This window comes from Oncorhynchus tshawytscha, linkage group LG22, assembly GCF_018296145.1.
Source record: "Oncorhynchus tshawytscha isolate Ot180627B linkage group LG22, Otsh_v2.0, whole genome shotgun sequence".
In the NCBI taxonomy this organism is placed as follows: domain Eukaryota; kingdom Metazoa; phylum Chordata; class Actinopteri; order Salmoniformes; family Salmonidae; genus Oncorhynchus; species Oncorhynchus tshawytscha.
This window is the reverse complement of record NC_056450.1, coordinates 26,070,224-26,092,768: the sequence shown is the minus strand read 5'-3', so window position 1 is coordinate 26,092,768 and position 22,545 is coordinate 26,070,224. Positions and strand designations below refer to the sequence as shown.

The following is a 22,545-nucleotide window of genomic DNA, read 5'->3' as shown; positions in this document are numbered from 1 at the left end:
CGAGTGTAAAGGACTACCACAGATATAGACTAAATCAATGGAATGGACATAATTTTCAAATGTGATGTTCAGTTGTATACTAGTTACACACACACAGTTTAATCCTTCATGGACATCTTGTCCACAGCCTGCAGACAATTCCACACGTCCCTGTATGTGTGTGTGTGGATAGGGGAGAAGCTGAAGACATTATTCTATTCCAAGATAGGAGGGAGAAGAAAACAGATATGATCTCAAGGATTTACCCACAATCCCTGTCTGGGTCCCCCCCCCCTCTCCACTCAACCCCTTCAATCTCACCTCATCTCACCATGTCTTCATATTCACAAATTCCTTCATCCTGTCATCCCCCTGTATCTCTGTATTCATCTCATACATCCTTTTCTCATTTGCTCTCAGAGTCCACCACCTTCCACTCCACCATATTTCATCCACTGTATCTGTGTCCATAGTAAATATTATCTATGGAATGTCCTTGTTCTCTTCATCGGTGTTTATGCACTGATGTAGAGAACACATTCACAGCTGCAAACAGGCTTCAGTCCCTAATACCCATACCCTCCCACTCAGGCTCTCCCACCATGTATACTGTGTTCCTGTAGGCTTGCCCTGCACTACAATAAAGTGGGCTAGAGAGCAGGCCTAGCTGTAGGGAGGGAGGGAGGGGTTTTTTCCCAGCAGGCTAGTGGGCTGTACCCCGGGCTCTACACGGCCATGGGAACGGGATGAGAGAGGGCTGCCCGCCCTGGTCAGCTGGGCTGGCAGCTACCTGCAGACTGGAACCGTCAGCCTGTGAAATCACCACAGGGGAGAGAGCGTGGCCGGCACAGAGGGGGGGCAAGGGGATATGAGAGGGAGGGAGGGGAGAAAGACAGTAGCTAACTTTATTAGGAAGTTGCTGAGGCTTAGGTGAGGTTAGCATGCTCTGACCGGTAAAAGCTCATGGACTCAGAGATAGAGAGAATATCCATCCGTGTGTGTGTGTGGAGGAAGGTACAGGTTGTACTCTGGTTCTCCAGTGGAGGGCAGTCACGCCTGAGAAGGAGAGACTGGGGCGGCAAAGCAGGAGATAGAGAAATAAAGAGATAGAGAAAGGAGAGAGTAGCGGTGTGTGGGTAAAATCACTGAAGAAGCCAAGCCAAACCCGTAAAAAAAGTCATATTACAACCTGTTGTGATAATTGCATTATTTGCTGTATAATCCATTTGTTCATATGCCACCATGATATTCAATGAGGCCATGAGAACAAAAAGAAAACATTCACACAGTGAAAGAATAAATTCAACTACACATACTTTGTTTCATCACAAAACCGGAGAGCAACATCTGTCTGGCGAAGTCCATGTATGAGCTGCAGCATGATCAAGCAAGTTAATGTTTTCGACAGTTTACTAAAAAAACTACTGATTTAGAACCATGGAGTTACCGGAAGTCAGCACAAAGACAACAAGGCTATATATGCTTAGTTTAAAACACTGAAAACAAACTTATACAAAAAAATACAAAGTAACAAATGAGAACGAAACAGCTGTCAGGTGCAACACACACTAAACAGAAAATAATCACCCACAACTCAAAAGTGAAACCAGGCTACCTAAATATGGTTCTCAATCAGGGACAATGATAAACAGCTACCTCTGATTGAGAACCATACCAGGCCAAACACAGAAATCCCAAAATATAGAAAAGGGAACATAGACAACCCACCCAACTCATGCCCTGACCATACTAAAACACAGACATAATAAAAGAACTAAGGTCAGAACGTGACACTATTGTTGTGGAAAATAATCGTCATTAGCAGATTTCTAAACAGTACTTTATATTTACTTTATACATATGCCTACTTTATATGTACTTTATAGGGTACTTATAAGAAGGTAGGCTACTCTGTTTTTGCCAGACAAAACCGGAGAAAATTAACTAAACAAGTGCTTTCTGGTGACTAATCTGGATGCTATGTTAATGACCAGATCAAATAAGCAAAGGTATAAATATGTGCCTAGACACAATCCTGTCTACGGACAATTCCTTCGACCTCATGGCTTGGTTTTTGCAGTGACGTGCACTGTCAACTGTGGGACCTTATATAGACATGTGTGCCTTTTCATGTCCAATCAATTGATTTTACCACAGGTGGACTCCAATCAAGTTGTAGAAACACAAGGATGATCAATGGAAACAGGGTGCAGCTGAGCTCAATTTCGAGTCTCAAAACAAAGGGTCTGAATATTTATGTAAAAATTATACATTTGCAAAGAATTTATTTAAATGTTTTTGCCTTCTCATTTTGGGATATTATGTGTAGTTTATTGAGGAAAAAAAATGTTTAATAAATTTTAGAATAAGGCTGTAACGTAACAAAATGTGGAAAAAGTCAAAGGGTCTGAATACTTTCTGAATGCACTATACACATGGATTTTGTATTGTAGATACATGAATAGTAGAGTAGTGGCCTGAGGGCACAAACCAAATGTGTTGTGAAAAGTGTTATGAAATGTAATATTTTAAATTGTATATAACTGCCTTAATGTTGTTGGACCCCAGGAAGAGTAGCTGCTGCCTTGGACCCTTAATAATTCCAAAAATACAAATAATGTGATGAGTGCTAAAACTATCACCCATAATAAAGCGCAGTGTGCTATGATAAACTACATCTAACAACTTCAATGAAGTAGCAGCTGTGTTCATATAGATGATGTCACCTTAGTCTAGGACCAATAGGAACATCGACTGAATAATCTGCTTTCTACCATTTTCCGAGAGGCAGGACCTACAGTATTTCTATAAAAGAAGACCATTTTTATTCTCAGCTTCTTAACTAACTCGTCAATATGGTTTTTAAAAGCTTTTCATCTATCCAGATGCCCAGATACTTGTAAGCAGGGACATGATCAATATGGACAAAGTACATATTATGCTTAAATCAGAGTTTATTTTTATGCACTCTGGAGAACATTCAATACTAAATTCAGGTCAATAAAGTTTGTTCTGTAATACAATGAAGGCAGACTGTAGTTCAGATAGAGCCTGGTCAACGATGGGTGTAATAGCATACCCAATAGTATCGTTGGCATACAAGTGCAGGTTACAATGTTTTACAGACAAGCTGATATAGTTCATGTAAAAGATAAAAATTACAGGACCCATAATCAACCCTTGCGGGACACCATTCATCATATCAAGGAAACCTAATTTAACACCATTTGTTAAGTCATTTTCAAACCAGTTACATGCAGCCTGGTCTAGGCCAATTGAGAAAAGACAATTACCCACATCATTTATAACTAGGGATGCAACAAAGATAGTGCTATGACCTGGTCTAAATCCCAACTGATGTACATTTAGAATATGAAAGATCTTAGCTGTCACGACTTCCGCCGAAGCCGGTCCCTCTCCTTATTTAGCCGGCGTTCGGCGGTTGACATCACCGGCTTTCTAGCTACCGCCAATCCACTTTTCATTTTCCATTTGTTTTGTCTTTGTTTCACACACCTGCTTTCAATCCCACAATCACCTGTTTATTATTTAACCCTCTGCCCCCCCATGGTTTTTGTGAGTGGTTGTTTATTTTGTATTTTCGGTCTGTAATGGTGTACGTGGATTTGTTACTTTGTATATTTTACCTTTTGAGTAAAGTACGTTTGATTACTCATATCTGCTGTCCTGCGCCTGATTCTCTACACCAGCAACACCTAGGGTCATTACATTAGCTAAGAAAGAATCAAGGATTCTAATATTTTATCTAGGCAAAAAAGTTTAAAAATAGGTTGATCATTATTTTGGTCACAAGGGTCACCACTTTTGTGAAGGGGGAGTACATGGGCCGCCTTCCAAACCTTGGGGATAGTACAAGATATAATCGTCAGGTAAAAAATATGGGATAATGATTAAGTAATCAGAGGGGCAGAGAGGTGCAGCAAAAATAGATCAAGTATATCAGCCCCAGTGGATTCTTTTTACATCAGTCTTAAGCAAGGCATCTAGCACGTCACAGATAGTAAATTGCTGAACCGACCTACTAACCATAACGAAATGAAAAATGGCGGCCGACAGAGAGCGCTGCCGTGCTTCTAACTCTTAAGAAACTTTGCCCTATTTTGTATTTTATGTGTTATTTCTTACATTATTAGCCCAGATTTTCCCGGGAAGAACTATTGAATATCAGAGTGGCGGTAACTCACCAGCACTATCAGCATTACGACCAGGAATACGACTTTCCAGAATAGGATCCTTTGTTCATACCCCTCAGGGCACTTTAACTGATTCCAAAACAACGCCGGCGAAGGAAAGGTACTCGGAGTGGTCTTCTAGTCTGACTTAGGAGGCGCACACACCACCCACCGCTTCCAAGTATATTACTCAATAATGTTCTGTCTCTGGATAATACAAAATTCAAAAGGCACTTGCACATCTGAACAATCAGATGATGAAGGCCGATACGTAAGCTTATTAAATATCAGTGATACTATCAAGAGCAGTGTGCGGTTTCCTTTTTTCCTTCAGTCTCTGGATAATACATTTGTTTCATGATTAACTTCTTATGGCTGCAGGGGCAGTATTGAATAGCTCGGATGAAAAGGTGCCCATTGTAAACAACCAGCTCCTCAGTCTCAGTTGCTAATATATGGATAGTATTAGTAGTATTGGATAGAAAACACTCTAAAGTTTCCAAAACTGTCAAAATATTGTCTGTGAGTATAACAGAACTGATATTGCAGGCGAAACCCTGAGGAAAATCAAACCAGGAAGTGGCTTCTATTTTGAAAACTCCATGTTCCATAGCCTCCCTTTGCTCCATTGAAAGGAATATCAACCAGATTCATTTTCCTATCGCTTCCTCAAGGTGTCAACAGTCTTCAGACATAGTTTCAGGCTTTTATTTTGAAAAATTAGCCAGAAAGATAACATCACAGGTCAGGTGGTCGCTTGAGTTTTGCTCGTGCAACAGAGTTTGGGCTGCCATTGCCTTTCCCTCTCCTACTGATAAAGACATTTGCAGTTGATATATTATCGATTATATATTTTAAAAACAACCTGAGGATTGACTATAAAATATGTTTGACATATTTCTGTGGACATTACGGACACTATTTGGAATTTGTCTGCGTTGTCGTGACCGCTCTTTCCTGTGGATTTCTGAATAACGCGCCAAACAAACGGAGGTATTTTGGATATAAAAATAATCTTTATGGAACAAAAGGAACATTATTTGTGTATTTGGGAGTCTCGTGAGTGAAAACATCCGAAGATCATCAAAGGTAAACAATTAATTTGATTGCTTTTCTGATTTTCGTGACCAAGCTACTTGATGCTAAGTGTACATAATGTTTTGTAGAGCGATCAATAAACTTACACAAATGCTTGGATTGCTTTCTCTGTAAAGCATATTTTCAAAATCTGCCACTACAGGTGGATTAACAAAAGGCTAAGGTGTGTTTTCCTATATTGCACTTGTGATTTCATGAATATAAATATTTTTAGTAATATTCATTGAATGTGGCGCTATGCAATTCAGCGGTTGTTGATGAAAATTATCCCGTTAAAAAAGGTGTTAAAAATATATAGCGCCTACAGCATCTGCCTTGGCAGCAACAAATAAATGTGTATTCTGGTTTTCAGGACACATTGACAACCAGAAGCTCAAATTTATTGCAAACAGAAATATTTACAGATTGGGATACCATGAAATTAAAGTTGACATACAGCTGAAGTCGGAAGTTTACATACATATTAGCCAAATACATTCAAACTCAGTTTTTCACAATTCCTGACATTTAATCCAAATAAAAATTCCCTGTTTTAGGTCAGTTGGAACCACCACTTTATTTTAAGAATGTGAAATGTCAGAATAATAGTAGAGATAATGATTTATTTAAGCTTTTATTTATTTCATCACATTCCCAGTGGGTCAGAAGTTTACATACACTCAATTAGTATTTGGTAGCATTGCCTTTAAATTGTTTAATTTGGGTCAAAGTTTTGTTTAGCCTTCCATAAGCTTCCCACAATAAGTTGGGTGAATGTTGTCCCATTCCTCCTGACAGAGCTGGTGTAACTGAGTCAGGTTTGTAAGCCTCCTTGCTCGCACACGCTTTTTCAGTTCTGCCCACAAATTTGCTATGGGATTTAGGTCAGGGCTTTGTGATGGCCACTGCAATACCTTGACTTTGTTGTCCTTAAGCCATTTTGCCACAACTTTAGAAGTATGTTTGCGGTCATTGTCCATTTGGAAGACCCATTTGCGACCAAGCTTTAACTTCCTGACTGATGTCTGGAGATGTTGCTTCAATATATCAACACAATTTTCCCTCTCATGATGCTATCTATTTTGTGAAGTGCACCAGTCCCTCCCACAGCAAAGCACCACCACAACATGATGCTGCCACCTCCATGCTTCATGGTTGGGATGGTGTTCTTCGGCTTACAAGCCTCCCCCTTTTTCCTCCAAACATAACGATGGTCATTATGGCCAAACAGTTCTATATTTGTTTCATCAGACCAGAGGACATTTCTCCAAAAAGTATGATCTTTGTCCCTATGTGCAGTTGCAAATTGTAGTCTGGCTTTTTTATGGCGGTTTTGGAGCAGTGGCTTCTTCCTTGCTGAGCGGCCTTTCAGGTTATGTCGATATAGGACTCGTTTTACTATGGATATAGATATTTTTGTACCCGTTTCCTCCAGCATCTTCACAAGGTCCTTTGCTGTTGTTCTGGGATTGATTTGCACTTTCCGCAATGTTAATTTCTAGGAGACAGAACGCATCTCCTTCCTGAGCGGTATGACGGCTGTGTGGTCCCATGGTGTTTATACTTACGTACTATTGTGGACGTGGTACCTTCAGGCATTTGGGAATTGCTCCCAAAGATGAACCAGACTTGTGGAGGTCTACATTTTTTTTAGAGTTCTTGGCTGATTTCTTTTGATTTTCCCATGATGTCAAGCAAATAGGCACTGATTTTGAAGGTAGGCCTTGAAATACATCCACAGGTACACCTCCAATTGACTCAAATTATGTCAATTAGCCTATCCGAAGCTTCTAAAGACCTCACATCATTTTGGGGAATTTTACAAGCTGTTTAAATGCACAGTCAACTTATTGTATGTAAACTTCTGACCCACTGGAATTGTGATACAGTGTATTATAAGTGAAATAATCTGTCTGTAAACAATTGTTGGAAAAATTACTTTTGTCATGCTCAAAGAAGATGTCCTAACCGACTTACCAAAACTATAGTTTGTTAACAAGAAATTTGTGGAGTGGTTGAAAAAAGAGTTCTAATGTCTCCAACCTAAGTGTATGTAAACTTCTGACTTCAACTGTATATGGCCACTCCTCCCCCTTTCTGTAAAAGGAAAGTAAAAGGCCACTCCTCCCCCTTTCTGTCACATCTAAATATCTTGTAATCCTTTACTTCAATGTCTTTCTCAGAGACAGAACCATTTAACCATGTTTCTGAGAGAACCAGAATGTCAGGACATTAGTCCTGTACCCAAATGTAAATTGTGTAAAACATTTTTTACAGACCAGGCGGGAACTGGGAGAGCAGTGTGGGCAGAGCTCAGTCCACCCCGGATGAAGCTCCCACCAAAGGATTGGAGCAGCTGCAGGGGACCAGAGTGGAGCATTGGCAGCCACTCCTGTCCCCTGCAGCAGCTCCACTCCATTGGCCGGAGCTTCATCCGGGTGGACTGGGTGTGGAGAGGAGGCCTTGGTGTGGCTCCTGTTGCAGGGTTGAGGCTGCCATTGGGGGAAGGAGTGTCCCATGCCTGTCCTGGGGATGTAAGTAGGGAGGGTAACCAAAACTAGCTTGGGAGGGAGGTTGTGGGGGGAATTGTGGAGAGTGGTGTGAAGGGCAGTGTGACTGGCGAAGCTCCAAAATCTTAGCATATGAGGGCTGCTGGCATGAATGATACATGGTGTGGACTATATCATGTGATGCACTACCCTCAACAGAGTTTTTCCAGACTAGGGTAGTGGTCGGTGCTGTGTAGAACTGAGCTGATTGGAGCTGTGCTGTGATGGACCAGGTCTGGCAGAGCTGAGGTGTGCCGGGTCTGGTAGAGCTGTGCTGTGATGGGCAGGGTCAGGTAGAACTGTGCTGAGGCGGGCCGGGTCTGGTTGTGCTGTGCTGTGATGGGTCGGGCCTGGTTGAGCTGTGCTGAGGCTGGCCAGGTCTGGTAGAGCTGTGCTGAGGCTGGCCAGGTCTGGTAGAGCTGTGCTGAGGCGGACCAGGTCTGGTAGAGCTGTGCTGTGATGCAACGGGTCTGATTGAGCTGTGTTTAGGCAGGCCAGGTCTGGTTGTCTCTCCGATGGCTGAAGGGTCTATTTGTCTCTTACCAGAGGCTGCCTCTGCATATGTGGTCTGGCAGTGAGGTTGAGGTATGGTCTGGGGTACCCTCCTGTTGGCCACTATTTGTCCTGCCCCTACAGTACAGTCCAGTGCTGTGAAGGGTTGTGTTGGGCTGAGATGAGCTGTGTCTGGCGCTGCTGGGTTGAGCTGGGCTGGTTCTGGAACCTCTGTGCTGAGCTGGGTTGGTCCTGGCACTGCTTGGCTGAGCTAGGTTGGTTCTGGCACTGGTGATCTGGTCACAGTCTATCGCAGCTGGGCTTGGACATGTTGGTAGGGGCTGGAGATGTCTATGTCGGGCTCAGCTGAGATGAGATTGGCCTCCTCTGTCTCCCATGATAGGGAACTGGTGGGGCTCTGTTGCTGGCCTGGGATGATTGTGGATCTCTGTCTAACTTGGCATCTTTCAGGTTCTTGGCAAAGATTCTGAATCCCTCATGGTCCAGGTGTACATGGTCATACAAGTTCTCACATGTCAGGGTGTGGTGGTGAGAGATGCTGACATTTAGTAGTGTGGAGCAGTCCATGGTGAAATTTGGTTGACATTTTTAATACTTTTCCAGGGGAGATCTTTCCTTGGTAGAAGGGTGAATATTATAATGTGTGTCCTTAGGAACAGGGTGTGTGATTTCTCTGCCACCTTTCTCACTTCCACAGCCACTCTTTCTCCTTTTGTGCGCAGGTCATTTGTCTCAGTACGTATGACAAGGTTCTCAGGATTTTCCAGATTGACTTGATAGAGCAGTTGTTGTGCACTGTCAGTAGTGGGACACCAGCATTTATCTGTTTGGTGTCTGGGAAATTATTATTTTAGATACTTCTTTCATAACTGCAGTTTTGTAAGGTATCCTGGTATGAACTGGATCCTGTCCCCTGTTCTCTGGAGGTGTGATCGGCTGAACATGGTCAGACTGCTGGGAGGTAGGCAAGGCAGGGTAGGCTGTGGCAGGCTGGGTGGTTGGCAGGTCAAGGTAAGCTGTGGCAGGCTGGGAGGTTGGCAGGTCAAGGTGGACCCTAAGAGGCTGAGGGGCTAGTGAGGCAAATGGGTTGAAGGCTGTACTGGGCTCAGGAGTATCTGGGCTTCCACCAGGCTGATGCAGCTGCTCTGTTGGTGGCATGGTCAGAAGCTGCTGACGGAGGCCATTGGTCACCCTCTCTTTGCTGCAGCTCTACCTTTACCACAATCAGCTCCTCTTGGAGGGTGACAATGGACTGCGTCATTTGTTTAGTGTTCTGCCTTAACTGTTCTATTGAAGCTGATTGAAATGCCTCAACTCTTCCATCAGTGTCTGGACAGTGTCACACCCTTGTTGTTTGTTCTCTCTGTATGAGTAACTGATAGATGCACACACACACTTCATGTTAATGTATGTTAATTGTCTTTTGTCTTTAATGTCTTTTCGTTATGTGTCGGACCACAGTAAGACTAGCTGTCACCATTGGCATCGGCTAATGGGAATCCTAATAAATAAAATAAAAAAATCCGTAATCTCCATTCTAATAGGGAGAGGCAGTTCTGGATTTGTTTCCCAGATAATGTTTCTGTTGTGCACACAGCTGCTACAGGTGAGGGAGGGAGGGAGTGATGTACTGTGGGCCTCCTGTTTTGAAGGCCATGTTTTGGGAGTTGCAGCCATTGTTAGTGGAGACATGTCAGTTTTTACTTCATCATCCACTAGAGGTTTTAACATGTTGAACTCTTCTTCAAACAGCTCTAGACTGGCCTCAGAGCCTTGGATCATTACTGTTCAGTTATTGTTAGGAATATTATGAATAAATGACGAAACAATATCCTAATTTTAAATAGAACTGTAACTAAGTAAACTTATACTCTGTTTTATTATATCCAGGTTATGTCGATATAGGACTCGTTTTACTATGGATATTGATATTTTTGTACCTGTTTCCACCAGCATCTTCACAAGGTCCTTTGCTGTTGTTCTGAGATTGATTTGCACTTTTCGCACGAAAGTACATTAATCTCTAGGGGACAGAAAGTATCTCCTTCCTGAGCGGTATGACAGATGTGTGGTCCCATGGTGTTTATACTTGCGTACTATTGTGAACGTGGTACCTTCAGGCATTTGGAAATTGCTCCCAAAGCTGAACCAGTCTACAATTTTTTTTCAGAGGTCTTGGCTGATTTCTTTTGATTTTCCCATGATGTCAAGCAAAGAGGCACCGAGTTTGAAGGTAGGCCTTGAAATATATCCACAGCTACACCTCCAATTGACTCAAATTATATCATTAGCCTATCAGAAAAATCTAAAGCCATGACATCATTTTTTAATTTCTTTTACAAGTTGTTTAAAGGCACAGTCAACTTAGTGTATGTAAACTTCTGATCCACTGGAATTATGATACAGTGAATTATAAATGAAATAATCTGTGGGTAAACAATTGTTGCAAAAATTACTTGTGTCATGCTCAAAGTCGATGTCCTGACCGACTTGCCAAAACTATAGTTTGTTAACAAGACATTTGTGGAGTGGTTGAAAAACTAGTTTTAATCACTCCAACCTAAGTATATGTAAACTTCCGACATCAACTGTATATAATACTAGATATTAGGAGCTCATCATTTTACCAGCTGATCTTGGAACTTTGAACCTAGAATTTACCCAACGGATCTCAGTCGCCCATCCTCCAACCTTTCCAGATCCCACATGATTCACACACACACACACACACACACACACACACACACTAGAGGTCGACCGATCAACACTTATTTTAACTTAATATAATACATCAATAAAATCAATTTAGCCTCAAATAAATAATGAAACATGTTCAGTTTGGTTTAAATAATGCAAAAACAAAGTGTTGGAAAAGAAAGTAAAAGTGCAATATGTGCCATGTAAGAAAGCTAATGTTTCAGTTCCTTGCTCAGAACATGAGAACATATGAAAGCTGGTGGTTCCTTTTAACATGAGTCTTCAATATTCCCAGGTAAGAAGATTTAGGTTGTAGTTATTATATGAATTATAGGACTATTTCCCTCTGTACCATTTGTATTTCCTTAACCTTTGACTATTGGATGTTCTTATAGGCACTTTAGTATTGCCAGTGTAGCAGTATAGCTTCCGTCACTCTAATTAGCACACTCTAACTAGCTAGCCATTTCACTTCGATTACACCATCCTCATCTCGGGAGTTGATAGGATTGAAGTCATAAACAGCGCAATGCTTGACGCACAACGAAGAGCTGCTGGCAAAACGCACGAAAGTGCTGTTTGAATGAATGTTTACGCGCCTGCTTCTGCCTACCACCGCTCAGTCAGATACTTGTATGCTTAGTCAGATTTTATGCAACGCAGGGCACGCTAGATAATATTTAGTAATATCATCAACCATGTGTAGTTAACTAGTGATTATGATTGATCGTTTTTTATAAGATAAGTTTAATGCTAGCTAGCAACTTACCTTGGCTTACTGCATTCGCGTAACAGGCAGTCTCCTTGTGGAGTACAACGAGAGAGAGGCATGTCGTTATTGCGTTGGACTAGTTAACTGTAAGGTTGCAAGATTGGATTCCCCGAGCTGACAAGGTGAAAATATGTTGTTCTGCCAATGAACAAGGCAGTTAACCCACCGTTCCTAGGCCGTCATTGAAAATAAGAATGTGTTCTTAACTGACTTGCCTAGTTAAATAAAGGTTGTTTTTTTTAATTGGCAAATCGGCGACCAAAAATACAGATTTCCGATTGTTGTGAAAACGTGAAATCGGCCCCAATTAAATCGGCCATTCCGATTAATCGGTCGACCTCTAACACACACACACACACACACACACACACACACACACACACACACACACACACACACACACACACACACACACACACACACACACACACACACACACACACACACACACACCAGCTGATGAGTGTGTCAGTGTGCAACATCTGACACTCTCTGTATGAGGACAGATGGGAGAGAACCCTCATCAGGACAACACAGACTACTGCTGCCTTCTCCAACTGACACGACTGGAGGGAATGTGCTTTTCAAGTAACAACGATCTGGTTTGGTTTGCCAGAGTCAATTCTTTGATTTAATTGCTGATATTAAAACCTAAAACCTATATTATTGTTTTATTTCACTTTTATTTAACCAGGTAGGCCAGTTGAGAGCAAGTTCTCATTTACAACTGCGACCTGGCCAAGATAAAGCAAAGCAGTACGACAAAAACTACACCACAGAGTTACACATAAACAAATGTACGGTCAATAACACAATAGAAAAATCTATGTACAGTGTGTGCAAATGTAGAAGAGTAGGGAGGTAAGGCAATAAATAGGCCATAGAGGCTAAATAATTATTAATTACAACAAATAATTGCTATTTATAGATTGGCTGTGTACAGGTACAGTGATCGGTAAGCTTTTCTGACAGCTGATGCTTAAATTGGCAGCAGAGAACTGGAAGGAATGGCGGCCAAAGGAAGTGTTGGCTTTGGGGATGACCAGTGAAATATACCTGCTGGAGCTGCAGTTTGATTAGTTGGAGTAAGTTTTATGATTTAATTTATTTGGTTCTTATTGCTTCACTACTGTCTGGAACTTTAAGTCTGTGTTTGCTCTGGTGCTTTGAAGGACACAAAGAAGTAAAACGTATATAAATTCCGCAAATTTTAATAATACAATTCCATTGTCTTCATACAATACCTTGATCAGTCTCTCTATGTCCAAACTTTTGACTAGTTTTGTGTGTGTATCTAATATATATTTCTCATGTCATTGCTTACATGTATGCAGAAATAAGACCTTATAGATGCCAAGTCTTGGTCATGATATGGTTTCAGTTTTTTGGTTGGTGGTACTGGAAAGTGGGTGTGAGGAGTGAATAAGATCTAGTATGAAGTCTGGTGGGGTTAGTGATGCTAGTGGAAGCCTGTCCCTGAGAATCAAAAATATATGTCCTCCGAGCCTTCCTCCAGCCCATGCAAGGTAGTCTGGGTAATTATTTATGCATGTTATTTATACTAGTTTGGACCCGACAGGTGATGCCTGATTCCTCCCTCCCAGGCTCCCCCTCTACCCCCTCTCCATCCCCCAATCCCCTGGCCCCTGACCCCCGCTAGAACTCACTGCCTGCCACTGGTCTGAAGAAAAACTGTCAAGTAGAGCCTCCGTGTGTGGCAAAAGTTAGGAGATATCTAATCAATGGAAGATGGAATTAAAATGACGGAATTTAAAGGAGAAGGATAGGCTACAACAACCAGGAGCCAACAGGTAGGTTGCTAATTAATATTCTAAATTGAGTTGTATTTGTAACTGTAGGATGAAAAAGCGAATGCACTGCAGCCTCAATTAGCCTAGCTAGCTAACGTTAGCTTAACTAGCTTCTCCCAGTTTGATGCAGTCAAGACAGGTACTATGTAATCATATTTTATGATAAATAACCTAGCTATGGCAGTTATTAGTCTACTATAGTTTGAGTTGTCTCTCCCTCCCTCCCTCCTTCCTGCTCCCTGTGTCACTCACTCACAGTACAGCCCCTCCCCCGCCTGCTAGAGCTGCACCTCTTTCTCCCTCCTCTCGCACTTGATCCCTTCCAGATAATAAAGTAGCTTAAATAATGACTTTTCTGCTGCTTCACTCGGATCGGTCCGGGTCTGGATTCAACCAGGTCTATACAGAACGGGTCTAGTTGTCCTTTGGTCTGTTCGGAATGGGTCTCTAAATTTAAAAAACATTATGCATATCGGGTCTAGGTGGGAAAGCCCAAGGATTATTTTGGAACAGGTCCAACTTTTTGGACCCATGAAGATCTCTACCGTCAAGTTCCAGCCCTGACCTCCCCTTTCTCAACTCTCCAAACCTCCCGTGCACTTGCTTTTCCTTGACCTGTTCAGACACTTCTTCCCTTCTATCTTGTTCGTTACCTTTCCCTTACTTATCAGCTCCCTTCCGCTTTCCTACACTCGCCTCGTCCTTTTCAGCCATCTCCCTCAGTCACATAGAGATATCACGGATCTTTGACAAAATCTGCACATTGGCTAAAGAAGTGAGTTTCTGATAAAAAATGTAAATGTTAATGAAAAACTACAGTAAATACTACAATATACTAGTCTGCAAAAACACTACATTAATTACTAAAGTATATACTACAGTTTTCTTTTACTAGATTATTTATAATATAGTTAACTGTAAATACTACAGTATATACTACAGTAATGTTCAAAAACACTACCGTGAATTTTTTAAAATTTTATATGGGGGACTTCAGTACAGATGAAACCACATTGGAGGCTGAGGTGGACAAACTGTCCCACTAGTTTGTTAAGGCTCCAGTGTGGGTAAATGGCAAATCATGCTGGATGGGCAGCAGAATTGATTGGGTATCAGTGTGCATGTATGTGTCTGTGTATGTCTGTGTTTGAGAGAGAAAGAAAGAGAGAGGGGTTTGGAGAGCAAGAGGGAACGAGAGAGAGAGTGTGTGTGTGTATGAATGTGTGTAGCAGACCGTGACAGAACATGGTGTGCCTCTGCTAGCCAAACTTATCTCCAAGATGTACTGCAAGCTGAAACTGGTGTACGGAAAAGGAAGGGGAGATCGAGAGAGAGGGAAAAGGAAGATGGGGAGAGAGAAAGCAAAGCGAGAGAGAAGGAGAGAGAGGGAAAAGGAAGATGGGGAGAGAGAAAGCAAAGCGAGAGAGAAGGAGAGAGAGGGAAAATGAAGATGTGGAGAGAGAAAGCAAAGCGAGAGAGAAGGAGAGAGAGGGAAAATGAAGATGTGGAGAGAGAAAGCAAAGCGAGAGAGAAGGAGAGAGAGGGAGTGCTGCAGCAAGATACAGAGCCCAGCTGGTACACCCAATTTACTCTCATTTGCTGTGAAATTAACTGGCAAACTTGTTTCGATCTTTTCACAAGAGAGAGAGCGAAAGAGAGAGAGAGCGAAAGAGAGAGAGAGAGCGAAAGAGAGAGAGAGAGCGAAAGAGAGAGAGAGAGCGAAAGAGAGAGAGAGAGCGAAAGAGAGAGAGAGAGCGAAAGAGAGAGAGAGAGCGAAAGAGAGAGAGAGAGCGAAAGAGAGAGAGAGAGCGAAAGAGAGAGAGAGAGCGAAAGAGAGAGAGAGAGCGAGAGAGAGAGAGAGCGAAAGAGAGAGAGAGAGCGAAAGAGAGAGAGAGAGCGAAAGAGAGAGAGAGAGCGAAAGAGAGAGAGAGAGCGAAAGAGAGAGAGAGAGCGAAAGAGAGAGAGAGAGCGAAAGAGAGAGAGAGCGAGGAAAACGGAACACAAGGATGATTCTGGGCTTGGCGCTGGAAAGAGTGAACCAGCCATCCATACACACTGGACACAGTCTCTGAGAGGAGGTATTCAGTATGTGTGGGTAATCAACATAATAATGTCATAGATCAGCTGACATTGAGGAAGTTAAGACACTGCAGTGCTCCACAGGCATCCTTTAAAAAGCCAGGTGGTAATTTAAAGGTTGGTTTAGAGTCACAGCCAATAATGTGAGAACCCTGGAAACACTGCAGGTATACAGTGCTGTGTCAGGCCTTTGGAATGGGGCCAGGTACTGTGTGTGTTTGAATGTATGTGTGTGTCCCCTATCTATACCTTTAGAATACACATGGCTCTGATTACCCAGGAGTCTCTCTCTCTCGCTCTCTCTCTCTCTCTCTCTCTCATACAGGTGGAAGGGCAGCTCTTAACTGACTGCGTATACACAGAATTCTTAAGAGAGAGGGACAGTTTGTATAGTTCCCCACTGTACCTAATGATCTGTTACAAGAATTGGTCAGGGTTGCAGGCTGAGAAGGTGGTGAGTTAATGTGTGTGTGTGTGTAAATGTGTGTGTGTGTGTCCAGCACCTGATGCTCTGCTGCATGAAGCGGTCAGGGTCGCTGGCTGAGAAGGTGGTGAGAGAGGTGCCAGCAGGAACACCCTCCTCAAAGCGGATGGATTTGGGGTTGGTGGGGAAGAAGGGAGGTTCGTTGATGTCTACCACAGAGATGGTGACCCCGGATGTGGACTGGAGGGACGACTGGATCCCACTGGCCAGCGGAGCCTGGTTATTGACCACCACCGTCAGCATGAAGGCCCTGTTCTGCTCAAAGTCCACCGGCTGGAGACGGAGTTGGGGGAGAGAGAGGAGGGGTGAGAGTAGGAGGCAGATAATTAGGTTAGGATTAGTAATCTCATACTCCATCAAATGGCATGATAAAAGCAATCACACATGACTGACAGAAGAAGTCTAGATAAAAAGATAAAAATAGGCATCATACAAAAAGAAGATAATAAGAGAACACTAATAAAGGGTGTAGTCAAATAAAATGAGAAAAAGAAACAAAGCCTACACCAGGCCTGGGAAAAGGCCGGCCCGTGGGCCATATGCGGCCCGCGACTTGATTCAATACGGCCTGTGGAATCATGTTCAGATCATGTAAAGAATTTGCAATAGTAAAGTTTTGAAACACGTATTTGTTATTCAAATTAAAAGCCAAATGAATACTTTCCTTTGTGTAATGATTTAACTCCCACCGCTTGTGGGACATTTATTTTGAAGGCAAGTATAAATAACAACTGCACGAGGACAGACAGTGACTGTCAGGCTGACACACACGTCACATTTACAAATAGTAGCTAGCTGGAAATTGCGCAAAAATTTGTTTTTCAAAGAAAAGGAAAGTAGACAATGAATGTAGAGTGTTCCAGCAAGAGTGGACATCGAAATGTTTCTTTTATTGAGGTATCAGGGAAAGCTGTGTGCTTAGTGTGCAAAGAGAGCATCGCTGTCTTCAAAGACCACAGCTTGTCCCTACTCTTCCAGACAAAGCATTCAGAGAAATATAGGAATATGTCTTCTGAGCAGAGGGCAAGTGCATCGAAAGAGTTGCTTTCTCAGTTGCAAAAGCAGCAAGGACTTTTCGCAAAACTGCATTCAGCAAACAACAGAATTGCGAGAGCTAGTTATGTATTGTCCCACAAAAGTGCTAAACATAGCAAGCCAATCGCTGACGGCAAATTCATTAAATAATGTTTAATTGACTCTGCAGCAATACTTTGCCCTGACAACAAAGAGCTGTTCAAAAATGTTTCCAGCAGTGATGCACGTGACACGGCGCAGTTGTTGATATTCTTACAAGGAATAACCACAGATTTTGAAATGACAGAGGAGCTTGCTTCAGTGCAGTCAATGAAGAGCACAACCACAGATAAATATGTATTGGAGGTTAATAAGTGTGTGGCAAAGCTGGGACTGAGTTTTGAAAAGTTTTCCAGTGTGACCACTGATGGGTGCCCAGACTTGACAGGAAAAAAAGTTGGCCTTTTGAAAAGTATACAAGATCAAGTAGCTGAGCTGAACCCAGATCAGAAAATTATTTTCCTACATTGCATTATTCATCAGGAGGTGCTCTGTAAGTGTGTTCTGAAAATGAGCCGTGGTGTGGATACAGTCACTAAAGTGGTAAACTTTATAAGAGAAAAATGTTTAAACCACAGGCAGTTTGTCTCACTGTCGGAAGAGACAGTTGGGTCATGCAGATCACCCCTACCACACAAACGTGAGATGGCTGAGTTTGGGGAAGGTGCTTACAAGGGTGTGGGACCTGAAGTCAGAGATTAATGAGGTTTTGCAAATGAAAGGAAAATGTGGATTTCCCTCAACGGCAAGATAAAGAATGGTTGGCTGATTTTTACCTTCACCGTGGAGATCTTGGCCCTCATGAATGAACTGCATTCCATACTACAAGGAAGGGCCTTTTTGCACATCAGATGTACAGCCTTGTCAAAGCCTTCAAGGGAAAATTACTCCTCCTGACCCGACAAGTAGAAGTCAACAACCTCACCCACCTTCCGACACTACTAGTCTGTTCCCTATCAGATGACCAGTGGGAGAAGTATATATCGCTGCTGCGTGCTTTGAACAGTGAGTTTTCTCGTCGTTTCGAGGATTTCAAAGTGTTGGAAAATGACATGCTGTTGGGTTTCCTCTCCTTTCACCTTCAATGTGGATAACGCTCCCACTGACCTGCAACTAGAGAAACTTTAGTCTGATGCAGTGATTGGAGAACTATTTAAAACAATGTCACTGACGCGGTTCTACGCATCTCTCGATGAACAAAACTTCCCAAAGATTAGGAGTCATGCTCAGAAGATGTTTGTACTGTTTGGGTCAACCTATGTATGTGAACAGACATTTTCAGTGATGAAATATACCAAGTCAAGGCATAGATCATCTCTTACTGACTCTCACCTCTCAGCAATCCTGCTCATAGCGACGTCAGAAACCATACCTGACTTCACTGCTCTAGTCAATGCCCATCAGAGACTTCACTCCTCACACTGATTGAGTAGTTTAAATGTAATGTTGAGCTCTCTCTCTTTGTGTTATCGTGCATACCCGTTAACAAGAGTGGACATAACTCCGTAGTGCTGAATGCACAGTGTACTTTTCCCTCTGTGTAGTTAGTTTGATAATGAAAATACCATTCTATTGTTTTCATTTCATAAGGAAAATAATAGAACATGGATCTTGTTTATTTCTGTGCATGTTAAAAAAGTAAAATAGGTAGCATTTCTGGATGTGATTTACAGTAGATATATCTGTCAACACAGTCATACACATGATGAAAAATCCTACAATATGATTCTGGCCCGTGATGGCAAAAATATATTATAATGTGGCCCACCATGGAAAATAATTGCCCATGCCTGCCCTACACTATGGTTACAAGAAATAGATGGGAGAGAAATAACAAGAGAGAGATCAAACTCACAGTGATATCTAACCCCCCCATTCCCAGAACACTTAAACATTCTCCTCCAGTTCCTCTGTCCCTCTATCCTCCACCTGCAGCTCTTGAGAGAGAGAGCGAGAGCAGAGCTGAGCCCTATTGACGATAAAGGAAGTAATGAACAGCCCTGGTGGTGAGCAGCGCTAGCTCTGCGCTAGCTAGGATGAATTGGAACAGCGTTATCGCTAAACTTAGAGGGACCTCTGCACCCCTACCTGTAATTACCCTGCTAACACTGAGTGAGTTAGGCAGGTCTTAAACAATTCATGGACCGGCTGCCGTTGGGGCTGGCGCTCCCTGTTAAATTCACACTGGGTAAACTCCCCTCCCCTCACCGTGTGTGTATGTGTGTGTGTGTGTGCGTACGTGCTCATGTGTGTGTGTGTTGGCTAGCTCCAGCCACCTACAAGGCGGTCTGCCGTGTGAGCCTAAAACGAAGTGACAGCTCTGGGCTGGCATAATGACAACAACACAATTAGATTCAGGTAACCTCCAGAAACACACACAACAAATATGTTAGGTATTGCATGCTGCTGGCTGGCTCTGAGTACAGTTAGCGATCCAGTTGATGATTAGCACCCGGAGGCCGGTGTCTGCTGGTGACAGTAATGATTTGGAGCACATCTGTGTGTTGCTTCGCCTTAGTGTTCGTGTTAACGGACGCGGTAGGCGACGATATAAAAGCATTCATAATAAAGCAGCCAGAGTGATGAGGGGATTGGATCTGACAGATGCTATCGTGGTGTGTGCGTGCGTGCCTGCGTGTACTGATAATGAGAAGAGGAGGCTGGTGTTGATGTGCCCTGTCTGTCTGTCTGTCTGTCTGTCTGTCTGTCTCTGTCTGTGTCTGTGTGTGTGTGTGTGTGTGTGTGTGTGTGTGTGTGTGTGTGTGTGTGTGTGTGTGTGTGTGGAGTGAACCAGTGATGTACTGGGGCCCTATCAGAAGGCTGAACGTGCTTGGAGCTCTTTGATCCATAGCCAGTGGTGCAGTGCTCCCTCTCCACCTCCCCTCTTTTCTTTTTGTCCTCTCTGACTGCTCTTCCTCCTCTCTCTATCGAACCGCTTCCCTTCCCCAGCTCCCTCTACTCCTCCCTTCCCCTTCCTTCCTTCTCCATCCTCCTCCTATCACCTTATCCTCCCCTTCTTATTTCCTTTCCTCTCTCTGGCATGTAGTCACCCCTGTCATTTCCTATGCTCATCACACACTTCAATTTACATATCCTAATGACTTAAAGACAAATGTGTGTGTGGATGTTTGTGGATGTTTGTGTGGGTAAGTGGACGCGTATGTGTGTGCATGTTTGTCTGTATGTGTTTGTGTGATGCCTCTGTTTTAATCCAGGATTTAAAATGTATGCGTATTGGTTCCCTAGACAGTTCTCTAATTGTGCAGGTTAAGACCTCAGTCCATGTTTATAGAGCAGCCATGGTCCCAGGTCGGCCGTCTCAGTAAACTTGTGAGAGATGTCAGTGTGTTCTGCTGATGTGCCTCCACTAGCAGCCAGAGAGGCCCCCTTGGTAAATACATACTACATCAATTCAGATGTTTCCCTGCTACCTACGCGTTACAGTTTTTCTGATGTGAAACCGATTAGAGTTGGTAGCCATTCCGGCTTTGGTGCCCAGAGAGACTCAAAGCCTATTCCACAGATAGTGGAATAGGCAGAGGAAATCCACTGGCTCTGCAGGGGTAGCTCATAACACTAGTCAAATATACACACCATATACACACTACACCTGCGCACACGCACGCACACACAAACACCTATGGCTAAAACTAGAGCCCCTTAGAGGCCCTTACAAGACACAACTGCGTTGCTGATGCACCCATTTATCACAGGTGCCTAAAAACCACTTCAATTGTAATTGACAAATCAATATAACATTTTCTGCAATGGTCTCAGTAGCCATTTTGTGTGTGTGTGTGTGTGCATGGCCATGTGCCTGTGAAAGACCTGATGTCCTGCTATCCTATCCCTTATGTAGGCTATGATAGGCTGGTGGGCAGGTAACCCCCTATAGAGCTGGAGCTTACACTCAGTGGCTTATACATTCAGTGTACAAAACACTAAGGACACCTGACAGACATAGACTGACCAGGTGAATCCAGGTGAAAGCTATGATCCCTTATAGATGTCAATTGTTAAAACCACTTCAATCAGTGTAGATGAAGGGGAGGAGACAGGTTAAAGAAGGATTTTTAAGCCTTGAGACAATTGAGACATGGATTGTGTATGTGTGCCATTCAGAGGGTGAATGGGTAAGACAAAAGATTTAAGTGCCTTTGAACAGGGTATGGTAGTAGGTGCCAGTGTGACAAAGTCAAAATGTAGTTTCCATCAACCTTGCTCGCATTCCGCGCAATGCAGATATCAAAGAACACCGCAGTTCGCGGGCAGAGTAGTCGGTGAAACCATTCACTTCAGAAAAAAAAGGTGTGATATAAATACAGTTTCCTTTCATTATGTGTTGTCAAATTCAACCAAATATTTGAGGCCATACTAGTAAGGTTGGCAATATGAGAGGTCTTCAGACAGATTTTTGTATTATTTTCCTTGAAAGAACTAGTGGAATTTTGAGTTCTTCTCTCCTATTTGGAAAGTTGGTCTGCCTGTTCTTTAGTTTGAGAGAGGTATTCTGAGAGAAGGTTTGTGTCTCCTTCCTCTGTACATAAAAAAACTGATAAAAACTGTATAGTGGAAAACTGGTTCATATATCCCAAAGTCAATAGCAAATGTGACTATGTATATATTTATGTCACCATTAATGTATTTAAAGCCTATTCCAGCAAGTTATCCAAGTATTTGCTGGCTTGGCTAGCCATGTTAAACAAAGCGCTAACTTGCACTATAACATGCTGACCAAGCCGGACATGCACCTGTATGCGCATGTTGATTTTGTACCCCCACACCAGACACGATCAGGACACGCCGGTTAACATATCAAGACAAACTCTGAACCAATTATATTAATTTGAGGACAGGTTGAAAAGCATTAAACATTTATGGCAATTTAGCTAGCTAGCTTGCTGTTGCTAGCTAATTTGTCCTGGGATATAAACATTGGGTTGTTATTTTACATGAAATGCACAAGGTCCTTAATCCACAGGTAAAACTAATTCCTTTCTCATCCTCTCTCCTCCTTCCTCAGGCTTCCTTAGTTTTTTTTTTACTTCTTTGAACTTTATATGGCGGTTGGAAACCAACTTCACCGTGCATTACTACAACCAACTGGAGTGTGGACGTCAGTTCATCTTTCAATCACCCACGTGGTTATATGCTCCTAAACACCAATGAGGAGATGGGATAGGCCAAACTTGCATCGCGTTGAGCGTCACAAATAGAACCTATTTATATTTTAGCACCTGGCCACGCAGATGCTTGCGAGCAGTGTGGTTGCAATGATTGAATAACATGTATGGGTACATTTTTTGTGTGCACGCGC

General features: G+C 42.7%; 1 protein-coding gene across 1 annotated transcript in view; it reads right to left on the bottom strand.

Moving 5' to 3' along the window:
• The window catches only part of LOC112222178 (cadherin-4), a 519,051-nt gene that overhangs the window by 29,445 nt on the left and 467,061 nt on the right, over positions 1 to 22,545 (bottom strand). Inside the window, exon 11 of the mRNA XM_024384851.2 lies at positions 16,174 to 16,427. Within this exon, the coding sequence (XP_024240619.2) occupies positions 16,174 to 16,427 (254 nt within the window). The remainder of the gene's footprint in view (positions 1 to 16,173; positions 16,428 to 22,545) is intronic.